Source organism: Sardina pilchardus, chromosome 18 (assembly GCF_963854185.1).
Source record: "Sardina pilchardus chromosome 18, fSarPil1.1, whole genome shotgun sequence".
Lineage (NCBI taxonomy): Eukaryota > Metazoa > Chordata > Actinopteri > Clupeiformes > Clupeidae > Sardina > Sardina pilchardus.
Genome location: NC_085011.1, coordinates 8,806,031 through 8,826,030, shown reverse-complemented (window position 1 = coordinate 8,826,030; position 20,000 = coordinate 8,806,031). Strand labels below are relative to the sequence as shown.

The window sequence follows — 20,000 nt, the reverse complement described above, 5'->3', positions numbered from 1 at the left end:
TAAATCCCGTATTGTAAGTGTTACCGGTTATGATTTAGCTGTTGCGTTGTGGAATTGCACATACATCAGGAGGTTTGGGATGGATGTGTGTTGGACGTTTGCGGGTGGGGTCATATATCTCGGTAGTCCTTGTTTTCGTCGTAGTTAGAGAAAGTGTTTTGAATGGCTTGCGTGGAAGGAATGTGTGAATGTGATTGCTTGTAAACAGGCCCGAGTGGAATGTCAGGCCAGATAGGCTGTGGAGTTAGTATTTACAACTCCATCTCAGTGACCGGACAGCCCAGGCCTAATGACCATGGGGGTCAGGTCACGCAGATGCGGCCTGGACGCTGGCTTTCTCTTCATCTCTGACTCTCTCATGCTTTCTTTCTCTATTCCATCCTCTTTTCTCTCTTTTCTCTCTCTACCCCCTCTCTCTGTCTTTCTCTCTGTCCTTCCCTATCTCTCTCTCTCTCTCTCTTTCTATCTGTTCTGTCCTTCCCTATCTCTCTCTCTCTCTCTCTTTCTCTTTCTCTTTCTCTTTCTCTTTCTCTTTCTCTTTCTCTTTCTCTCTCTCACACCCTCTTGCTTGCTCCCTGCTCTTCCATGCTACATATTTGGCCATGCTGTTGCTTCGTGTGTAAACACATAAAGCCCTTTGGGGTGATTTTGCTGTTTAATCCAGCCTCGGTTCAGCTGCTCCGCTGTTGTTTGTCCTCGCCTGCGGTGTTGAGAGAGACCTGACCCTCGCTAATGGCGTAGTGGAAAGTACTTTCTAAATAAAGCACATGCTTGTTAACAAAGAAGTCTTTTTTTAGTTTTTGTTTGTTTCGGAGCAGTTGGAAAAAAAAAAAAAAAAAAAAGGGGGGAAACAACGGCTCTGTTGAGATGGCTTTAAAAGCTGCGACACACCTAGGAGTCCGGCTGGAGACGGTCCGGTCCCCACCCTGCTGGCCTGCCGATTTATGACCGTGTCCAGAGCTCCGAGACGACCGAGCGAGAGCCCGAGAGAGCACAATGGGCCTCTTCTCCGATCTCAGCCCTGACCAGCCGTCGCACAGAACAGCGTTTCTGTTGTAGTTCTGTTTCATTTTTTATTTGCTTTGCGTATTTTTGTCGGAATGATAGAAGTGGATGAACAATAGTATTGTAGAGAAACTGTATTAATGTATACAATAAATGTATTGTTTTGCTCAAAGTTCTCACTGAGAGTCATGCTGAGCAGGTCAAGTGACCCGTTGGCTTTAGGCCTCCGCTACGCCCCCTCAACAGACATCTCCTGTGGAGCCAGGGTTTATGGGGGGCATGACACCCCCCCCCCTCCCCCCCGAGGGACGGGCGTGGTGAGAGGGAGAAGTGGGGTTCTCTCTCTCTCTCTCTCTCTCTCCATCATCACTCCTGCAGCCCAGCACACGCCACACGTGGGTGTTAAGTCGCAGCTGAGTGTCCCTTGGTGCTAAGACAGAGCTTTTTTTAATTTTAGACTGTGTTGTGTGTGTGTGTGTGTGTGTGTGTGTGTGTGTGTGTGTGTGTGTGTGTGTGTGTGTGTGTGTGTGTGTGTGTGTGTGTTAGAGAAAGAGACTATGAGTGAGAGTGTATGAGTGATGGTGAGGGAGAGAGAAGGGGACATTTATGGAGGTGTTTTATTGGCACTGCTGTTTATCACTGCCTGTGTGTGTGTGTGTGTGTGTGTGTGTGTGTGTGTGTGTGTGTGTGTGTGTCTGGTTCTTGTAACACTAGTCGCGTTGACTCGCGTGTCACACTCCTGCCATTAGCAGAACTGTGGCCCTTCGTTAACGTCCAGCGCGTCTGTTTCTCCTCCGCAGACGCCTCCCAGTACAGCTCCAGTGCCTTGAACGAGCCCACCGAGTACGAGTACCTGCGGAAGGTGATGTTCGAGTACATGATGGGCCGAGAGACGAAGGTATGTTTACGACCCACGTATGCAACGTAGCCTCGTTTATATAGGCCGTATAATGTAAGCCCGTATAATGGAGCCTCATCTGCCCACAGTGGGAATAGGGCTGGCTGTTTGGACTGCTGGAGGATGCAATAAACTCATGCCGATCTAGACAGAGGCCAATAAAGCCACCGGTTCCCACACACCCAAGACCAGTCGCCTCCGGTCAGGAGGGCTCACAAAACCGGTGTTGTTTCGCCCGGTGGACTCGGGCCTAATTAACAGCCCATGTCCATTTAGAGCTGCTTAATTAACAGCGTGCTCGACACGGCCCTAAAGCCAGCGGGGATCTCCCCTCCAGCGCTCGAGGATCGCAATAAACAGCAAACAGTCAGGCTCCTATGACATCAGCGTCCACCACCCCCACACACACACACAACACACACACACACAACACACACACACACACACACACACACACCCTCGCCGCTGCCCGGTGTGGGAGGATGTCCGGCGGGGAACCCGTGGGCCACTTGCCTTGTCACATGACCCAAGCAGGGGGCCGTGTTTTTAAGAGGCAGCTCGAGCTCTCACTCTTTCCTTTGGCGCTGAGCTTGGGCATCTCGTGGGTCTCCTCCATGCGGGACCGGTGGGTAGTATCCATCTCGGCGCTGGTTCCTATTATGGCAACACACACACACACACACACTCTCTCTCTCACACACATACACATACTGTACACACACACACACACACACTCTCAGTCTCACTCTCACGCACACACACACACACACACACACACACACACACACACTCACAGACACTCACAGACACACATATACACACACACACACACACACACACACACACACACATATATACACACACTTACATACACGCACACTTACATACACACACACACACTCACACTCACACACTCATTCTCTCTCTGTCTCTGGGGGGCAGAATAGCGAGTGTTAGCTGTGCCCCTGGCAGAGCTGCCTGGACCTGATTAGCCAGCCCCTGCTGGAGCTCCTCTAGTGAGCCCAGTGGTGCCGTCCTCCTCTCCCCCGGCTTAATTGCTCTCAGGCCAGGCTGACGAGGGCGAGAGAAGCGTAGAGCGATGGGAGCTTTAGGAGCTGATGACGGAGGCCGAGGTGGAGGAGGTGGAGGAGGAGGTGGGGGTGGGGTGGGGGCGACGGCACGGTGTTGACTCCATACCCCGCTGTGAGACACGGAGGTCGTGGCGAGAGCAGCGAGGGCAGGGAATAACTCTCCAAGAGTTTTGGGGGCGCAGCGGGAGAACTCGGGCACTTGTACTCATTAGCCTCCAGGGATCCCCCCCCATTCCAGGAGGCGAGGAGGTGCAGGGGTAGGGAGAGCCAGTCTGTCTGTCTGTGGAGGAAGAATGAAAACACCCAGCTCATAGCTGACCTGTATAGTCATGCACTTTATGGGTCTTCAGTTGTGCGTAATACAGTCTGGTGACCTTATCATTCAGCTATTTCTATACAAAATGAAATACACCGTGTGGATGTAGCACATTGTTACTGTAAAGCATAATGAGAATGTCAATGTGTTGGGAATGGCCTCTGATAAAATATGTGTATCAGAGAGATGGGGGGTTAATGGCCTGTGCAGACTACACGATTTCAGCCCGATTTTGCCACGATTGTGTCGTGGCCGACAAATTTCCATTGTCGGGTCCGAATATTCAAAGTCGGGAACGACGTTCGAAGGAGGAAGCGTCTTGTAATCTGACATGTTCAACGACCCGCGATTTATTGTCTGCGACATTCTAAGACGTTGCGACCAAAAGTCTAGCATGTTAGATGTTTTGGGGAATCTCCTACGACTCCCGTGTTGACACTGACACTGTGACGACACACGACGAGAAGGCTACGATAAATGATCTTGTAATGTGGTCACTCTTGCGGCCACGACGCTGCATGATTTTGTGGTTCTCTGATCGCCTAGTCTGACATGGTCAATCGTAAAAGATAATCGTGAAAGACAAAAAAGTCGTGTAGTCCGTACAGGCCATAAGACTGTGTTGGTGAACATGGCTTTTGACACACAATGGCGGATGAGCTGTGCGGCCGCCTTGAGAGCTGTGTGGGAGCCATGTCTCTCCCTCACGTTAAAATTGGAGGCGCTTTTGTGTTGAAAGGATGTGACACGTGCGGATTTATTTTTCCGCAGACAATGGCCAAAGTCATAACCTCCGTGCTGAAGTTCCCGGCCGACCAGGCGGAGAAGATTCTGGAACGCGAGGACTCCCGAGTGGCGGTGAGCTGCATCTGTTCACAACATGCATGTGTCCGAATCCGGCATGTTTTTTAAACCTGGACCCACCCACACACACACACACACACACACACACACACACACACTCACACACTCACACACACACACACAATGTCAAGAACATCAACGTCACAGAACAGCAGCTAATCAAAATGTTAATTCCTTTTGGCCTCATTCTCCTGGCATGTGCCAGTTTGTTGACCTTGGGTAATGTTTGGTGGATATGTACTCGGTGAGTTTTTACGGCATTGTAACACACAGGCTCCATTTCCCCCGTGGTATTTTTACCAGCCGTGTGCTGCCTTGGCAGATCTGTTTCATAAACACTTCCACCGTGGTGCTGCTGACTGCACTGCAGTCAGTAAGCTCTTCCTCTCTCCCCTGTGAGCCCCAAACGGCCATCTCAACCTTATTACCATGTAATAAATGCTGATTTAGCTCCTTCCTGCTCTATGGAAGATTAATAAGGTTGTTTTCTCTTTAAGACTGCTACATGCTACTGGTTCCCAAAAACAAATGTTCTTTGACCCTATGTGTTTTATACATTGTTTTGTTTATTGTACATTTGATTCCATTAGGGAAGACATTACATATTTCAATGATGTAGAAAAGACAAACATTACACATTGTTTGTTAAGTAATGTGTAGTAGTGGGTCAGCGCATTTGATTCACGTTCATAGCTCAACCATTTAAAATGAAAAGGAATCATTTCCATTCTTTTTGATGAGCATATTGTCATCAAGGCCATGTGATCTAATTGTATTGGAATTTAATCATACATGTCTGACTTGGCCTTATTCCGATCACATGTAATCACGTATGGTAAGATTATGTTAGAATGTCATAGCAACATTATCATGGTGTTTTCCTCAAAGCAGTAATCTGAAGCAATGAGCTGTTTAAGTTACTCTCTTCTTCTCTCCCTCTCTCTCTCTCTCTCTCTCTCTATCCCTCTGTAGACTTGGCTACGATGAGGTGTTTCCAGGGGTGGAGGTCAGGAGACAGACGCTGCTGTTGAGAGACTTTTGGGAAGGGCAGGGAGAACTGCCAGTGACTTGAAAGAGCCCTTTTCCTGACTGCTTATCATGTACTGTGTGTGTGTGTGTGTGTGTGTGTGTGTGTGTGTGTGTGTGTGTGTGTGTGTGTGTGTGTGTGTGTGTGTGTGTGTGTGTGTGTGTGTGTGTGTGTGTGTGTGTGTGTGTGTGTGTGTGTGTGTGACTGTCTGTGTGTGTGTGTCTGTGTGTGTGTGTGTGTGTGTGTGTGTGTGTGTGTGTGAGCGATAGAGAGAAGTCATGGTGGTATGGGATTTGCAAATTCATGTTTGTCTGTCTGTATTGGATAGGTTGAAGGTATGCACAGGTATGAGGGAACTAGCTTAGTAAATGAAATTTCAGATCTCAATGAATTCTTCCTATTTAGTTGCCTGCAATGAAATTATGTTTGTTTGTTTTTATTTATGATTTTTAATTAGTTGCAGCTACTAGTTTTCTTTTTTATATGTATGAATGGTGAATGGATTGTGCAATAAATCTGATGTTAATTTCCTATTTTACTTTTGAATTGTCATCCATATGTTTGTTTCAGAGGTTGGTATTGATTTATTTGTTCTGTTTCTTGTTGATCATGTGATTTGAAAGAGAGCCTTTAACCTGCTATCTGCACATGCCTATGTATCACTGACCACAGACACTGGCCCCTATAGTACCTGTTCAATCACAGAGTATAGCAGCTTTTTTACCTAATACTGTATTTTCTGCTGACAGACCGATGAAAATAAGGTATCCTATTGTAAATTGTAAATAAGGACTTAAATCTGTACCATAATAATAAGGCACATTGTGACTGTTGCTACATTTTACAACTAATAAAGTTTTATTTACCATACACCTATTTTGGTTTGTGTGTGAAGTAGTGATTTCAATCATTCAAGTGTTGTGACTGCATTCTTAAAAACATCTCTCCTCTTTCTTATGTCAAGAAACTTTCTCAGTGTTTTGCATAATATTTAATATAATAACATGCCAGCTGAAATGACAGCTACTTTTCCCATTCGAAGTAATAGCCAGTCTGTCTTTGAGCAATCAAGACTTTGTTGAAAATAATATTCAACATAATATTTGCGGTTTAATGAATTCTGTGAACATACAGTCCCTGTCAGCCCCTGTTTTCGAAGAAGCAAACACACATGCGCCTGATGATGCCATTTGAAGCTTGTGTTGTAGGCCTACGGTAGATGGCAGCAGTGAACACCCCAGTGTGCGCACTTAAGTGATGTGAAATGTGACGCTTGTCCGCAAAAACATACGCCTTACCACGGGCGTGCTTAATGCCAAGAACCACTACATAGCGCCAGTTTCGCAGATCCATGGACCGATGAGCAACCCCTGCGCCGCAAGTCTCTATCATTCCGTTTGGTTTTAGTGATTTCTGCAGTTGTTGCAAAACTTTGGCGCCTCCAGACTTTGGATAACTCTTCAGCTGTAGAGGAGAGCTCTACTTCAGCACTGAAACTGTACTTTTACTGTCTTGTTACTGTCACATCTCTGCGTCTCTGGAGGATGTACCACAGAATGGCAGACATTCTGACCCAGAAGAGAAGCATCCTGGATGTGTTTTATGTGTATTTAACTGTATCTGTGGCGTACTCCTACAACATTGACTTGCAACATCCCATTGTGTTTCGGGGTCCAAACGGAACTTTTTTTGGATACTCGGTCCTGGAGCATTTCCACGACAATACGCGCTGGTAAGTTAATGTTTCTCTTGTCGACTAAAGCAATCATTTAGAATGATTGATAGAGAATGGAATATTCATAGAAAATATAATTTGCAGCATTATCTGCACCTTGTTATTGATTTACTTGTGGTGCAAAATATTTTTAGGGAAGATATGAAAGGGTGTCGAACTAGACAACAGACTGAGGGGGAAAGCTTGTGCTAAGACGTCATTCGCTGTCCAGATGAATCCATTCCCAGCTCTTACTCAACAAATTAAAAAAAAGTTTGCATAAATATCAGTTAAGTGTAGCCTATCTTACCTCGTGAATTGTGTGTTTTTAGCTATACATTAAACCTATGGTCAGTGAAAAACATTTAAATGCTAGAGCGCGATGTGATTCTGCAGATGTTGAACTCTAAATAACTTCAGTCGTACATTGTATTACATGATATAGCGAGTTCTGTGATGCTCTTGATTTGGGATTAAATGTCCTTGAAGTAAGTCCTGTTGCATGTTGGGTGAATAATATGCATCCAATTCTCAGGGGGCTCTTGCATTCCCACTTAGTGCAGTCATTTCCATGTTCCTTGTTCCCATCATCATCATGAGATAATGCACGTTATGGTGATGGGTTGTCAAATGCAAATAATGGCAGAGTGGTATCCTCTCTCTCTCTCTCTCTCTCTCCCCCCTTCTCTCTCTCCCCCCCCCCCCCTCCATGTGCCCTCTCACTCCTTCCCTCAGGGTCCTGGTGGGAGCTCCGCAGGCCAACTCCACCTACAGCAGCTCAGTGCGCTCCCCTGGCGCTGTGTACAAGTGCCGCGTGCACAGCAACCCAGACCGCCGCTGCACTGAGATGGACCTCGGGAGGGGTCAGTTACCTCCATTCTCTCTCCATTTACCTCACTCCCTCGCACACACACACACACACACACACACACACACACAGTACACACACACATTCTCTCTCTCTCTCTCTCTCTCTCTCTCTCTCATACACACACACACACACACGCACACACACATGAACAGCTAATCATTAATTCTGTACATGTTCCACTCTGGGGCCTGACTGTCTCTGCCCTCCTGCAGAAATACAATCGCAAGGCATGTGTTGTTCGCAAGGTATTTTTAGCACTCGCCTATGGTACTGACTTGACTACATTTGGGGCTGTCACTGTGTGTACAAATGGGAGGTTGTTTGGCCTGCTGATGTCTAGTCTGATTTTCACAGGAGAAGGTGAAAGAGGTCAGATCATAGGAGACGATTGTAGTACAGTAATTTTCCGCATATAAGCCGCATTGTGTATAAGCCGCAGTGTTTTATGCAAGTTAAAAGAAACAAAACCATATTAATCGCCCCCCTGTATTAACCTCATAGCTGAAGAAATTTTGCAAAATCAATGAATAAGCCGCGGCTAATAGTCAGGAAATTACGGTAGACCTTCACTTCAGAATCATATTGACCATGGCAACTTACGTTGTGTCTTGGTGGTGATATTGGAACTAGCACTAGTCTTATGAGCGTACTCAGAAATGCTGCTGTCTTCATAGCTGCCTCACCACTTTCTGCTTGCTGAAATAACTGACCCTATGCCAAGCCAGCGAGAGAGACCCTGAGTGCAAATCTCGGGGTGAGCCGAAGCTTACAGGCAGGGGGTCTGATTCTGTCACTCAGACCAAGATACTGTGGCCTGGGCTGCATAACTTTCACCAATAAATGCTCAAGTTCCCCACCACATCCTGTTTGAGGAGATGCCCAACGTTGCAATCTGACTTCCTGTGAAGATGACTGGGACTGATAGGGACCCTGACGAGCGGTGGACTGGTGTGTGTGTGTGTGTGTGTGTGTGTGTGTTTGTGCTGTGGCCGGTGATGGCCTACAGATTGATTTCTTTGTCTTTTAACATTAATTTCCTATTCTGGCGAATAGTGAACAACTTTGTGTTGATATTGGGAGGACTGTTTGCTGAAGTGTACTGTAGTTTTTGCTGAGTAATCACCCTTTCACATTCACAACTGCGTTGTCAGTTTTTCAACCGTTTCTAATATATCACCAGAATGTGGTCGCGCTTCCTTTTGGGCTTGATACTCATGTAAAAAAGAGAGGTGCTGTCTGGCGAGGATAGTCAAAAAAGACTCCCCTGATCGACATGATGGATGTTTTCACTAAGACTTTCCAAAGGGCCTTGCCAAGTATTTTGGAGTCAAAGACGTCGCCTCAAACGAAGCCCACTTTCTTGTGGTGGAGATCGGAGCGGACGGGGTTTATATGATTTTAATACCCAGGCCCCTGCTTGCCGTGTGTGTCATCAGCTAAGGGGGCAGGCGCAGTGTAAGGCGAAGCGTGCGTCCCGAGGATGGCGGGTTTTTGCGTCGGGCTCCGTTCCTCCGCGCACCCAGCCGGTGAGGAAGCATGAATCATAATGCAGACCAGAGCTGGGGCCTTGGGATGGACGCCGGGGGCCCCCGCGCTCGCCGAGCGCCAGAGAGACAGAGAGAGAGAGAGAGAGATCTGGCGGGGGAGAGAGACGGCGTCTGTTATGACTGAGCTTTTACGGTAACCGGCTTTGAAAAAAAAAATGCGCCGGAGAGTCCAGGGCCAAGACCGTGGGTGAGGCCACCGTGGAGGTCTTTTGAGGCCCCTGCCCAGTTTTGAGTTCTGTGAGCTGCTTTGAAAGAGCCAGGCTTCTGCTAATGTATGCTCGCCTGTTTTATATGGGAACAGTTGAATGATTGAACAAGACACACTCCGTCTGTCTACTCCCTCCCAGTGGCTGTTGCAGTGTTAGTTAATTGTCTTTGGAAGATCTTAATCTGGCCCTCCTCAAACATGTATTCTGTGAAATATCGCAGCATGTTTATCATGGTTTAACTGGTGTACAGTAAGTGGAAAAACATGTGTTTGGTATTTCCTACAATTTGTCAGGTGACTCCCCCGCCCCAACTATTAAACAGTAGGCTAACACCAAGTGGTCTATGGAAATGAGAGTGCATTTTAAAGACTTGCTAAGCACAAAAAGGTATTCATTGGAGTTTGTCGCAAAAACGCCCATAGCCATGTGACTGCTCTGGTATCATGAGTGATGCTACAGCTGAGTGCTCTCCCAAATGCAGGCTTTGCACATGACGGGCTAAACAACCGAGGGATTTATGAGGTCATCTAATAGGGTTCAGGGGATTAGATCCCCTGGGTTACTTGCACTCCATCCTTCACAAGGACCCTCTATTATATTCTTTAAATCGTTCTCCATGTTCTTAGTTTGGACTCTTGGCTGGAGGGTTGTTTTGGAAGACGGAGCGGAAGGGAGCTTTCTGTTGTGGTGTAATTATCTGGGCAAATATGTAAATGGTCCCTCTGTTATCTAGTTGCGTAGTCTGTTTGCCAGCCCATCGAGCCTTTTTGTGAACCTGGAAATGTCCCAACGTTTTATATTAGATATGTACAATAGGGGTTTCTAGCATTTAGAAGATGTGGGATGTTAAATTGAATATGTTGGGGAATTAGCATAATTACCATAGTTAAGATGAATTAGCATAATTGCCTTCATTAATAACATTTCAGCCACTGCTTGGCAGTTTTGGAAAATATGTAAGTTGTTTTGGGGGGTTACTGTATTATTATAAATGCCCATACATACATATAAATGACCAGAAATGGTCACATTTTAACTCCTGGTGCGCTGATTTTGAGGTTAATTATATGCAATTATATGTACTGTATATAAATTGGACCTACACTTCAGAATCAAGAGAAGTCATTGTCATTGGTGTGAATGTTGAAATAATATGTTTGAAATTTCTGTTGACTATTTTGCTGTACAACACTGTGACACAACAAGCCACAAATGGAAAGGCGTCTGAAATACAGATTTTCATTACTCGGAGTGTAAATTGTTAATTAATTCACAGTAATTATTACAACTCTGACCACAACTGCAAAAATAGACCAGCCGCAGCTGATTCCAATCTCAGTTGGAGGCATAGCCGCCACGTACTGAAATTCTTTTAGTTATGCAACATAGACACCCACATTATATCGTAAAAAGGGGATTTTTTTGTATTTTACCTAATGTGGATAAGGAACAACACAGAGGAGGAGAAAGACAAAATAATAATTCAAGACAGGAATAGTTATGTGTGTGTGTGTGGGGAGGGGGGGGCAGAGGAGTTGGCACAGGACAAGGGAGAATAGGAAGAGAGGAGTACAAATACATGGTGGTGTTGAGAGGGCAGTAAATCTCACTGATGCGATGAAATGTACTGTAGAATGGTGCTGGATTTCCCCTTGATCACTAGTCTGGCAGCTATTTCAAGCTGCTACAAAGCTTTTGCTGTAGCAGCTCTGTCACTCACGTTTATGCGTACTGTACATTCTACTAGGTAAAGATGACTCATTCACATTTGATGCGTGCAGTTGCTATTTTATTGTCATCCTCACTTTCCAAATTGCCCAACAAATCCAAGCAGTCTCTAGATGGTGGGAACCCATACCATACTATACATTTCTTACATAAAACCTTTGAGTACTCCACAGTTCACCTGGTTCATCTTGCTGGCGAGTAGACCGTTGTGGAGCATGTGTTGTAATGGTGAAACCCCTGGCCAGACAGACATATGAAACTCTGGATAGATGGGAGAGTGTCCCTGTGTGGATGGAGTTGGTTAGTTTAGTAAGTAGGGAGTCATTTAGTTGGTATGTTAGTTGTTTACTTAAATCCATTCAGAATCCATTCTGCCTCAAAACTGAGGAAGCACGAGCTTGCGAGTCATGATTCAAATTTGAGTATGAGTAACTTGTTTGCATGTTTCACTTGTATCAGGTCAATTAGAGGGAAAAGCTTTGGGGAGTATTTTTATTGGTATTTGAGTCATTTGGTCCTGGGTGGTGTGTCTCTTGTTCTTTCCTTTCTACACAGCTCCCTCCCTTCTTTCCTTTAGTTATCTTTAACCAGCACACCATGCGCCTGCCTGTCAGGGGTAAGGACACCGTGTGTTTGCTCTGTGTGTGTGTGAAAGGGGGGGTCAGGGGTTTGATGTTTTTTTTGTTTATTTGTGTGTGTGTGTGTGTGTGTGTGTGTGTGTGTGTGTGTGTGTGTGTGTGTGTGTGTGTGTGTGTGTGTGTGTGTGCGTGTGCGTGTGCGTGAGCGTGTGTGTGCGTGCGTGTGTGTGTGCATTTGTACTGATCAGGATGTATTTGCACATACCAGTCACCACTGAACTTTACTCAACATTCATAGCGCGTACAATTTCTGTGTCTGTTTGCAAGGCTATTGCCTTGAGTTTGTGTGTGTGTGTGTGTGTGTGTGTGTGTGTGTGTTGTGTGCATCTGTGTGCATCTGTGTTTGGGTGAATCGCAATCAGACCCTAAGCCCTTGAGCCCCTGTCCTGGGTAGGTGGTGGAATCTGGGGTTATTCAGGGGAACAGACGGGCCCAGGAGAGCGTTTGGTTTGGGACGCGCACAGATGAAAACAAACAAGTCTGTTATTGAGATCACAGGGGAAGCTCAGCTCCAGCCTTTTGATGAGATGTTCATGGGCTGAGGAGCATTCCTGGCAAATTATCCTTCACTTCAATGAGATGCACAATATTTGCGAGCGAGGCAAAGTCTTAGTAGTAGAGCTTAGGAGAAAGCTGCACTTGCGCATACTGGAAGCACTCCCAGTCCCCGCTACTGTCATACCGAGATGAGTTTTTCATCTGCAACTGAGCAGACAATAATGATCAGTGCACTTCAAAAAATAAAACCATCTACAGGCATCAGACAACATGCCGTTCGTTCATATTCACCCCTTTGTTCCCCCCGGACCACTTCTGTGCTTGGCAAGCGTGCTGCTGCTGTAGACCTTTCTGTTACGGGCGCAAGATGCCCGAGGATCAAAAAGAATACAACCTGACTCACAGTAGTGTTTTTCGGTGAGGTCTTCTAGTGGGCAGAGCGCTCTTCAAAGGCCCCCGAGCCCCGATGGTTCTCCTCTGCAGCGGTGTGGGTAAGAGGGGTGCAACACGAGCCAAAGCAAACAGCCCGGCGTCTTGGGAGCAGTCAGTTATCCTCCTCTGTGTCCGGCAGGGAACAGCAGGGAAAGGCAGCAACAGTAGTAAAACCTCTCAAACACAAATATTGAATCCCCCCCCCCACACACACACACACACACACGCTCACTTCTTCGCCATTCTTTTCTCTTTACTCTCCTTTTTCTTTCCTCCTCCTCAGCTTTCGGGGGGAAGGCCATGAATTCATTGTGTTCATGAGTTCCAGGTGTGAGTTAACGGGGGGTGAAATGTATACAACGGTGCCTACAGCTCTGCCCAGCCCCAGGGGTCAGAGAGCCAGAGAGGCTGGGGATGTGGCTCGGGATTGGGGGGTTGGGTGTGGGGATGGGGGAATCGATCGGGGCTCATGCGGTCTTGTCTTAATGGTTTGTCTGGTCTGTGTTGTCGTCCAGGGAACAAGCAGAGGGAGTCGTGCGGGAAGACGTGCCAGGGCGACCGGGAGGACGAGTGGATGGGAGTCAGCTTGGCCCGGCAGGACAAGCCCAACGGGAAAGTGATGGTATGGCTGCTGTCCTCACTAATCTTTCTACCTGTCCACCCTCATAAGTTTGCCTCTGGCTGTGTCTGTCTGTCTGTCTGTCTGTCTGTCCATCTGTTTGTCCATTTCTGTATTAGCCTGTCTGTCTGTCCGTCTCTTTGTCCATCTGTCTGTCTTGTCTTTGTCTGTCTCTCTGCCTTTTCAACTGTCTGTTGCCTTGTCTTTGTCTGTCTGTCTGCTTACCTTTCTGTCTGTCTGTCTGTCTGCCTGCTGGCCTGTTGATCCCTCTTTCGACTTGGCATCCGTGTAGTTATTTCAGATGTGTTCACAGCCCTCGAAAATGTAGCAGAACTTCTCAGCGTGTGAACTTGTCTGAACCCAACCTGGGCTATGCGCCTGTTTGTGCCCACATGACAATTGCCCCTGTCCCGGACCGAGTCGTTAAGCGCCACTCTGACGATGTTGCCACAGTGTTTGTTTGTTTGTTTGTTTGTTTGTGTGTTTTGGTCCAATTCTGGTAACAATTTTGGCAAACGAGAGATCTATAATGAGGCCCCTGTGCCCGTTGGCTACGGCTATGGCTACTCCAATGTTACTGAGAGGATAATTGATGCCATAAACAATGCCTTTGCTGAAGAACCTGTGGGGGTCTTCCTGAAACAAGTCTCCACTGGCAGTAGTGCGCTAGCGCCCAAGTCTTCCGTCCGCACGCTTTGCTTTTAACACTGTGAGCGAGCGTACATCTGTTTTGTAGGCCACCAAAACACAGCGCTGGAAATTTGGCCACTCACGGCAATTGTTTTACGCAAAAACCACGTAGCCCCGTAAAACACGACCAAGCACTGAAGCCATCATTGTTACAAATATCTTTCCATGGCACCACACAGTAAAATTCCAGCTGTGCTCCTCTGAAGAACATGAGAAAGGGTGTTCTTTTGAAAAAAAAAGAAAAGAAAAAAAAGCCTCAGTGTGCATTTCCCCCTTCTCTCTTCTTTCCTCTCCCTCTCTCTCTCTCTCTCTCTCTCTCTCTCTCTCTCTCTCTCTCTCCCTCTCTCCACGCCACGTGGAAGAGCTCACCGTCGATGATGAATGAATTGCCCACGGCTGGGGCCTCAGGCTTACATTAGCAAGGACACAGAGCTGCCCGGTGTGCTGCTTGTTGACCGACGTGTCCTTCCCCCTTTGGTGTGCCGGCGGGATTAGAGTGGGACTCGTGCGGCACGAGATGGACAGTTGGTCACGCATGGGTTGTTTAGTCTCCCGCTCCACAGAGGTGGTCCAGCTCAAGGGCAGCCTTCTCATTAGGCCCCCAACTTATACACCCTGCAGTGGGTGAGGAGCGCACACACACCCTGGGTGTGTGTGTATGTGGGCGTTTGTGTGTGTGTATGTGTGTGTATGTGTGTATGTGTGTGTGTGGGTGTGTGTGTGTTCGGTGGGTTGGTCCTGGAGGGAGTTCTTAACCTTCCTATTTCAGCCTTGATGTGCACCATCAGAGGGTAATGGCGGACACAGGGCTGATCAGAGGGACGGTGGTGATGACCTCTTGTCTGTGTGTGGACAGATGAGACCAAGACAGTTGTGGCAGTGCTGGTGGTGACAGTCCCCTGGCTTGTGGTGGCAGTGCCATTGCTTGTGGTGGCAGTGCCATTGCTGGTGGTGGCAGTGCTGGTGGCACCACATATCCGCAATATCGCAGTTTGTGCGAATATTAAATGAACACCGGAAACCCAGATTACTCAGAAATCATGTGGTTTCTCACCTCCACCCCCTTCCTGTCCCTGCCTGCTCTTGCACAAGATATAGATACGGATGGCATGGAGGGCAAACACGATCATACGATCAGAGATTTGGGTGTAGGATCTGGCCTGCTGTTATTGCTCAACGGTTAGAATTAGAGAACCGTGTCTCGGAGCCTTCCTCAATTATCACACACACGCACACACACATGCACACACACACAAACACACACATGCACACACACACACACACACACACACACACACACACACACACACACACACACACACACACACACAGACACACACACACGCACACACACACACACACACACACACACACACACACACACATCTTGTTTTCAGCTGCGAGGCCTCACGTTGCCGTGCAGTATGCCTGCGACGGCTGTTTGGCAGATGTGAGCCTCTCTTCCTCCTTTTCTTGTTCTCCCCCCTCAGCGTTTCTGGGCGCACTCCTCCAGCCTATCAGCCGTCGGCAGGCGGAGAGAGAACGCACTCCTGCTGACGGGACACTCCATTGCTCCCGAAATCGTCAGGAAAAACAAAAGCGCCTTTAAGTGGCCAAAGTGAAGGGGGGGCAGAAAAAAAAACATGTTTAACTCTTTCTTCTCTTCCAGATTGTGGCCGTTAATTGCCCCGTTATTTTCCACCACATTCACATTTCCAGCCCATTACGGGAATCGTTAGCTTTTATTCTGTTCTGGAGCCGTTTGATTAGCCGGTGGGGCTCACAGTAGGCTGTTGTTGCCCCGGTGAAAGGAGAGATGCTTATCAAATTGAAACTGAAGCTGAAGTCATTCAGTTGGGAGGTTACAGAGATCGGGGGGCGCTCAGCATTGCCAGGGCTGTGGGCTAAACCAGGCGTCACTTGAACACACAAACGCACACACACACACACACACACACGGAAGAACTTCCACACATATGCACACACACACACACACATACACACACACACACACAGGGGGAGAGAGAGGGAGAGAAAGAGCCAGAGAGAGAGAGAGTTACAGTGTTTCCCAAAGCAGTAGCTGCCTGTTGCCAAAGAGTCATCTGATTCGTTCGGTATGCCACAATCCACATAACTTCAGAAAAAAACAGCTCTGTGCAAAAAGCAGAGAGAGACAGACGTAAGGGGAGAGAGACAGAAAGTTTGAGAGAGAGAGAGAGAGTCTTCGTTCAGTGCGGTCTCACTGGTGAATATTAGCGGAGTTCCAAGTCGAGCCAGCGCAGGCCGACCGCTGTTTCCCCCCAAGGCTTTTAGATGATCACCACATTCACATCTCTGTGCTCCAGAGTGGCGCAGCAGCAAACCCCCCACCCCCTCAGCCTCCCGCCCCCCCGGCACCCCCCCGTCCATCCGTCCCGGCCCCTGTTTACTCCCGACACATCCCAGCGGCCGCGGCCGGAACTCGAGCGGCCGGAGCATTCCTCTCTCGCTGTGGCACGCTCTCTTAATGGGGAAAGCAGAGATGCTCCCAGGGTGGTTTGGGGCGGGGGGGGTAGGGGATGCTGGCGGAGGGAGGGGGGGGGAGTTGCCCCTCTCGGTTTTGGGCTGACTTCATGAATTCAGATGAGCCGCGGCTGGGGGTGATGGTGGGGGCAGATGAATGTAGCTCTGCCCTCTCTTCGTAATCCTCTCGTTTACTTTTGGTGACCCCCCCCCCCCACACACACACACACACTCTTATTCCTTCACTGCTCCCTCTCCTCTGCCTCTAGAGAAGTCCTCTGAACTCAGTAAACCCTCCCCGATCACTGAACCCCTTTGTGAACTCACTATATTAGTCCCCGTGAACTCTGTGGATCGCTGGTCATTGACTCACTGGATGTCTGTCAATCAACTCTCGTGATCCCTATCTGTTAGCTGAATGGGTTCCTTAGTTGGGGGAGAGAGATGCCGCACACTCCGAGTTATAAGTCATTTTTTTTTATAAAGCGATAACGTTTGGCCTTTATGGCCTTCTTCGGATCGTTCATACTGCCGACTGGATTCCTCCACATGGAGCTCCTTACGGGATGGGCCTGTTTGCCCTGAGAAGTGTCTGTCTGGAGGATGTTCAGACACCTTTGTGTTGCAGTGCCAGTGTCAGTGAGGGCATTTGTGTTCACAGCTCTGTTTTGGCACGCTGGTTAAAGTGTTTTCCACTCAGACATGAATAAGGCACCGATTGACGCCAGCGCAGGCCTGGCATTCAGATGTGTAGAAGAGCTGTCCTGTCCCTGTCTCCCGTGTGTCTACTGCTGTTACTTATGCAATTAGAGTACCTCAACAGTGTGTTTGTGTGTATGTGTGTGTGTGTGTGTGTGTGTGTGTGTGTGTGTGTGCCCGTGTGTGTGTGTCTCTGTCTGTGTGTGTGCCATTGTGTGCCTGTGCTTATGTCTCTATGTGCCTGTCTGTGTGCCAATGCGATGTTCACACTAGTGCATGCGCTGAGCTTGCACAGCTGTTTGTATGAGGTCATGTTTTGCTCCTTTGAGTATGCATATATACAGTATGTGTGCGAATATGTGTGGGGGCAGGGGTGTATGAAAGAGGGAGAGAGGGAGGGAGGGAGAGAGGGAGAGAGAGAAAGAGAGAGTGAACATGGCAGTAGGAGCAGACTCTAGTTCTCCAGCTGCAGCACTGCTGCTGTGACTGATGGCAGTAGTGCAGGGGAGTAAAAGCTGTGGCTTTAGCATGGAAGTGACCAAATGACTGTTTACAGTTTACTGTTTTACATCATGAGTGCATGTGTGTGCATGTTCTACCAGTGTTGACTGCTCTCTCCTGGTCCATGTAAGCGTGTGTGTGTGTGTGTGTGTTTGTTTGTGTGTGTGCATGATCTGCCAGTGTTGACTGCTCTCTCCTGGTCTCTGCAGGCTTGTGCCCACCGCTGGAAGAATGTGTACTACGAGTCGGAGCACATCCTGCCCCATGGCTACTGCTCCGTCATCCCCCACACCCTCCAGGGCCCCACGCAGCCCCTCATCCCCTGCTATGAAGGTGGGTCTCTGGGGCCTCTCTGGCCCACCTCCATCTCATCTCCAGCCAGCCTGGAACTACTCTCATTTAGATGCCCCAGAGAACAAACACATATACACATACACACACACTCACACACACACACACACACACACGCAAACACACACACACACACACACACACACACACTAAACACTCATGCACACACTGACACACACACCACACACACACACACACACACACACACACACACACACACACACACACACACACACACACACACACACACACACACACACACACACGCACACACACTCACAGACACACACACACACACAGACACACACACACACACAAGCAAAAACAAACAGTAGAGCATTTCTGGATACAGATCAATGAAAGACTGTTCCGCTGTACTGTAAATTGATTATTTTGTGATCGATGGTTGAAGACCGTGCCTGTTATTGTCTCTGGCTGGTCCCTTAGGATGGTCTTGAAGGCTCCCTGTGGTATTTTGCTTAATTATTTTGCCCATATTGTGCTTGAACACACCAGAAATAACAGGATGTTCCAGCTCGCCCTGGTCTCTGTGGATTTCCACTGGTTTAAGCTCTTCGGCACATACCACAACAGCGCAACTGAAAAAGATAAACAGCGAGAGGAGAATTTCTCATAATCACATGGCCGTACGAAGAAAAGTAGCATTGTCATGGAAGAACTTCATCGTTTTATTTTATTTTATTTTATTTCACTCGGGCCCCCGGGGTGCCCCGTGAGGAGTAAGGAGGGCAGGGGGGGTGGGGGCTCTTGAGCCGCTTGGAGCTTCTGCTGTGAGGAGACGTTGAACGGGGGTGATTTGTTTTCACCGCGCGCCCCTGGCACAGTGGTGTGGGGAAGGGCTGAGGGAGTTTATCATGGCACAGGTTGCTGCCCAGGGACTCAGCCGATGAGTTATGGCGCTTCGTCTTAATCCAAACCCGCTCCCATGTTCTGGCATCAGACGTCTGGCACCGGTGGGGCCTTGAAGTGCTCTCTCTCTCTCTCTCTCGCTGTCTCTCTGTCTCTCTCTCTCTGCCTCTCTCTCTCTGTCTCTCTCTCTCTCTCTCTCTTTCTCTTTCTCTATCTTTCTCTCTCTCTCAATGGGAGTGAGTGAGCAGGAAAAGTATGAGTCGAGGATGAGCGAGCGAGCGGAGAAGCGCTCCGGAACTGAGGCGGCACCTGGGAATGCCAAGGGCATCGTCTGGTGCCATTAGGTGGTGGGCGTAAACATATCTGACACGCTGCTCGCGAGATATGAGAGAGTCCTACTTCTGAAAGGGTAAACAGTTTGATTCAGGCGCGATAGCGGCGATGGACACTGCGTGGAAAACCGGTAATTGGCTCGGAGCGGCACGTCCCGTCAGATTATGTTCCCGCCGGGCGCCTCTTCTGAGCTGGCGCGTGGACCACCCCGTTTTAACAGCGTGTAAAAGTGCTGCTGTGATTGGCTCGACGCAATAAATTACAAAAGAGCTTTGTTTTTATTGGCCGTCCCCCGGCTCGACGTGCCACGCAGTGCTGTTCAATTAGCCTCCCTTTGGAGCGGCATTATCATAAATCATAAAAACATCTCTGGCTATTACCATCTGCTGCACACCACGAGACCCGAGACCTTACAAGATTTGTGTTGGGTTGTGTGTATGTCTCTCTCTCTCTCTCTCCCTCTCTCTCTCTCTCTCTCTCTCTCTCTCTCTCTCTCTCTCCCCCATGGGTCACTGCGCCAGTCGTTTGCTTCCTTCCGTTGCTGCGTTTCTCTCAGCTGGCTGTAGCGCTCAGCTCAGAGCCTCCTCTGCAGTGGGC

At 48.3% G+C, this 20,000-nt stretch overlaps 2 protein-coding genes across 5 annotated transcripts in view; both read left to right on the top strand.

Annotated features, from left to right (window-relative positions):
• Nucleotides 1-6,077, top strand: part of golga4 (golgin A4) — a 48,302-nt gene extending 42,225 nt beyond the window's left edge. For all 4 annotated transcript variants that reach the window (XM_062519733.1, XM_062519732.1, XM_062519731.1 and 1 more), the window contains 3 exons: nucleotides 1,806-1,903; nucleotides 4,082-4,168; nucleotides 5,147-6,077. In XM_062519733.1, the coding sequence (XP_062375717.1) occupies nucleotides 1,806-1,903; nucleotides 4,082-4,168; nucleotides 5,147-5,161 (200 nt within the window). In that variant the 3' untranslated portion in view covers nucleotides 5,162-6,077. The remainder of the gene's footprint in view (nucleotides 1-1,805; nucleotides 1,904-4,081; nucleotides 4,169-5,146) is intronic.
• Nucleotides 6,078-6,553: 476 nt separating this feature from the next.
• Nucleotides 6,554-20,000, top strand: part of itga9 (integrin, alpha 9) — a 67,171-nt gene continuing 53,724 nt past the window's right edge. The window contains exons 1-4 of the mRNA XM_062519729.1: nucleotides 6,554-6,933; nucleotides 7,651-7,778; nucleotides 13,354-13,460; nucleotides 18,059-18,182. Coding sequence (XP_062375713.1) covers nucleotides 6,746-6,933; nucleotides 7,651-7,778; nucleotides 13,354-13,460; nucleotides 18,059-18,182 — 547 coding nt within the window. The 5' untranslated portion in view covers nucleotides 6,554-6,745. The remainder of the gene's footprint in view (nucleotides 6,934-7,650; nucleotides 7,779-13,353; nucleotides 13,461-18,058; nucleotides 18,183-20,000) is intronic.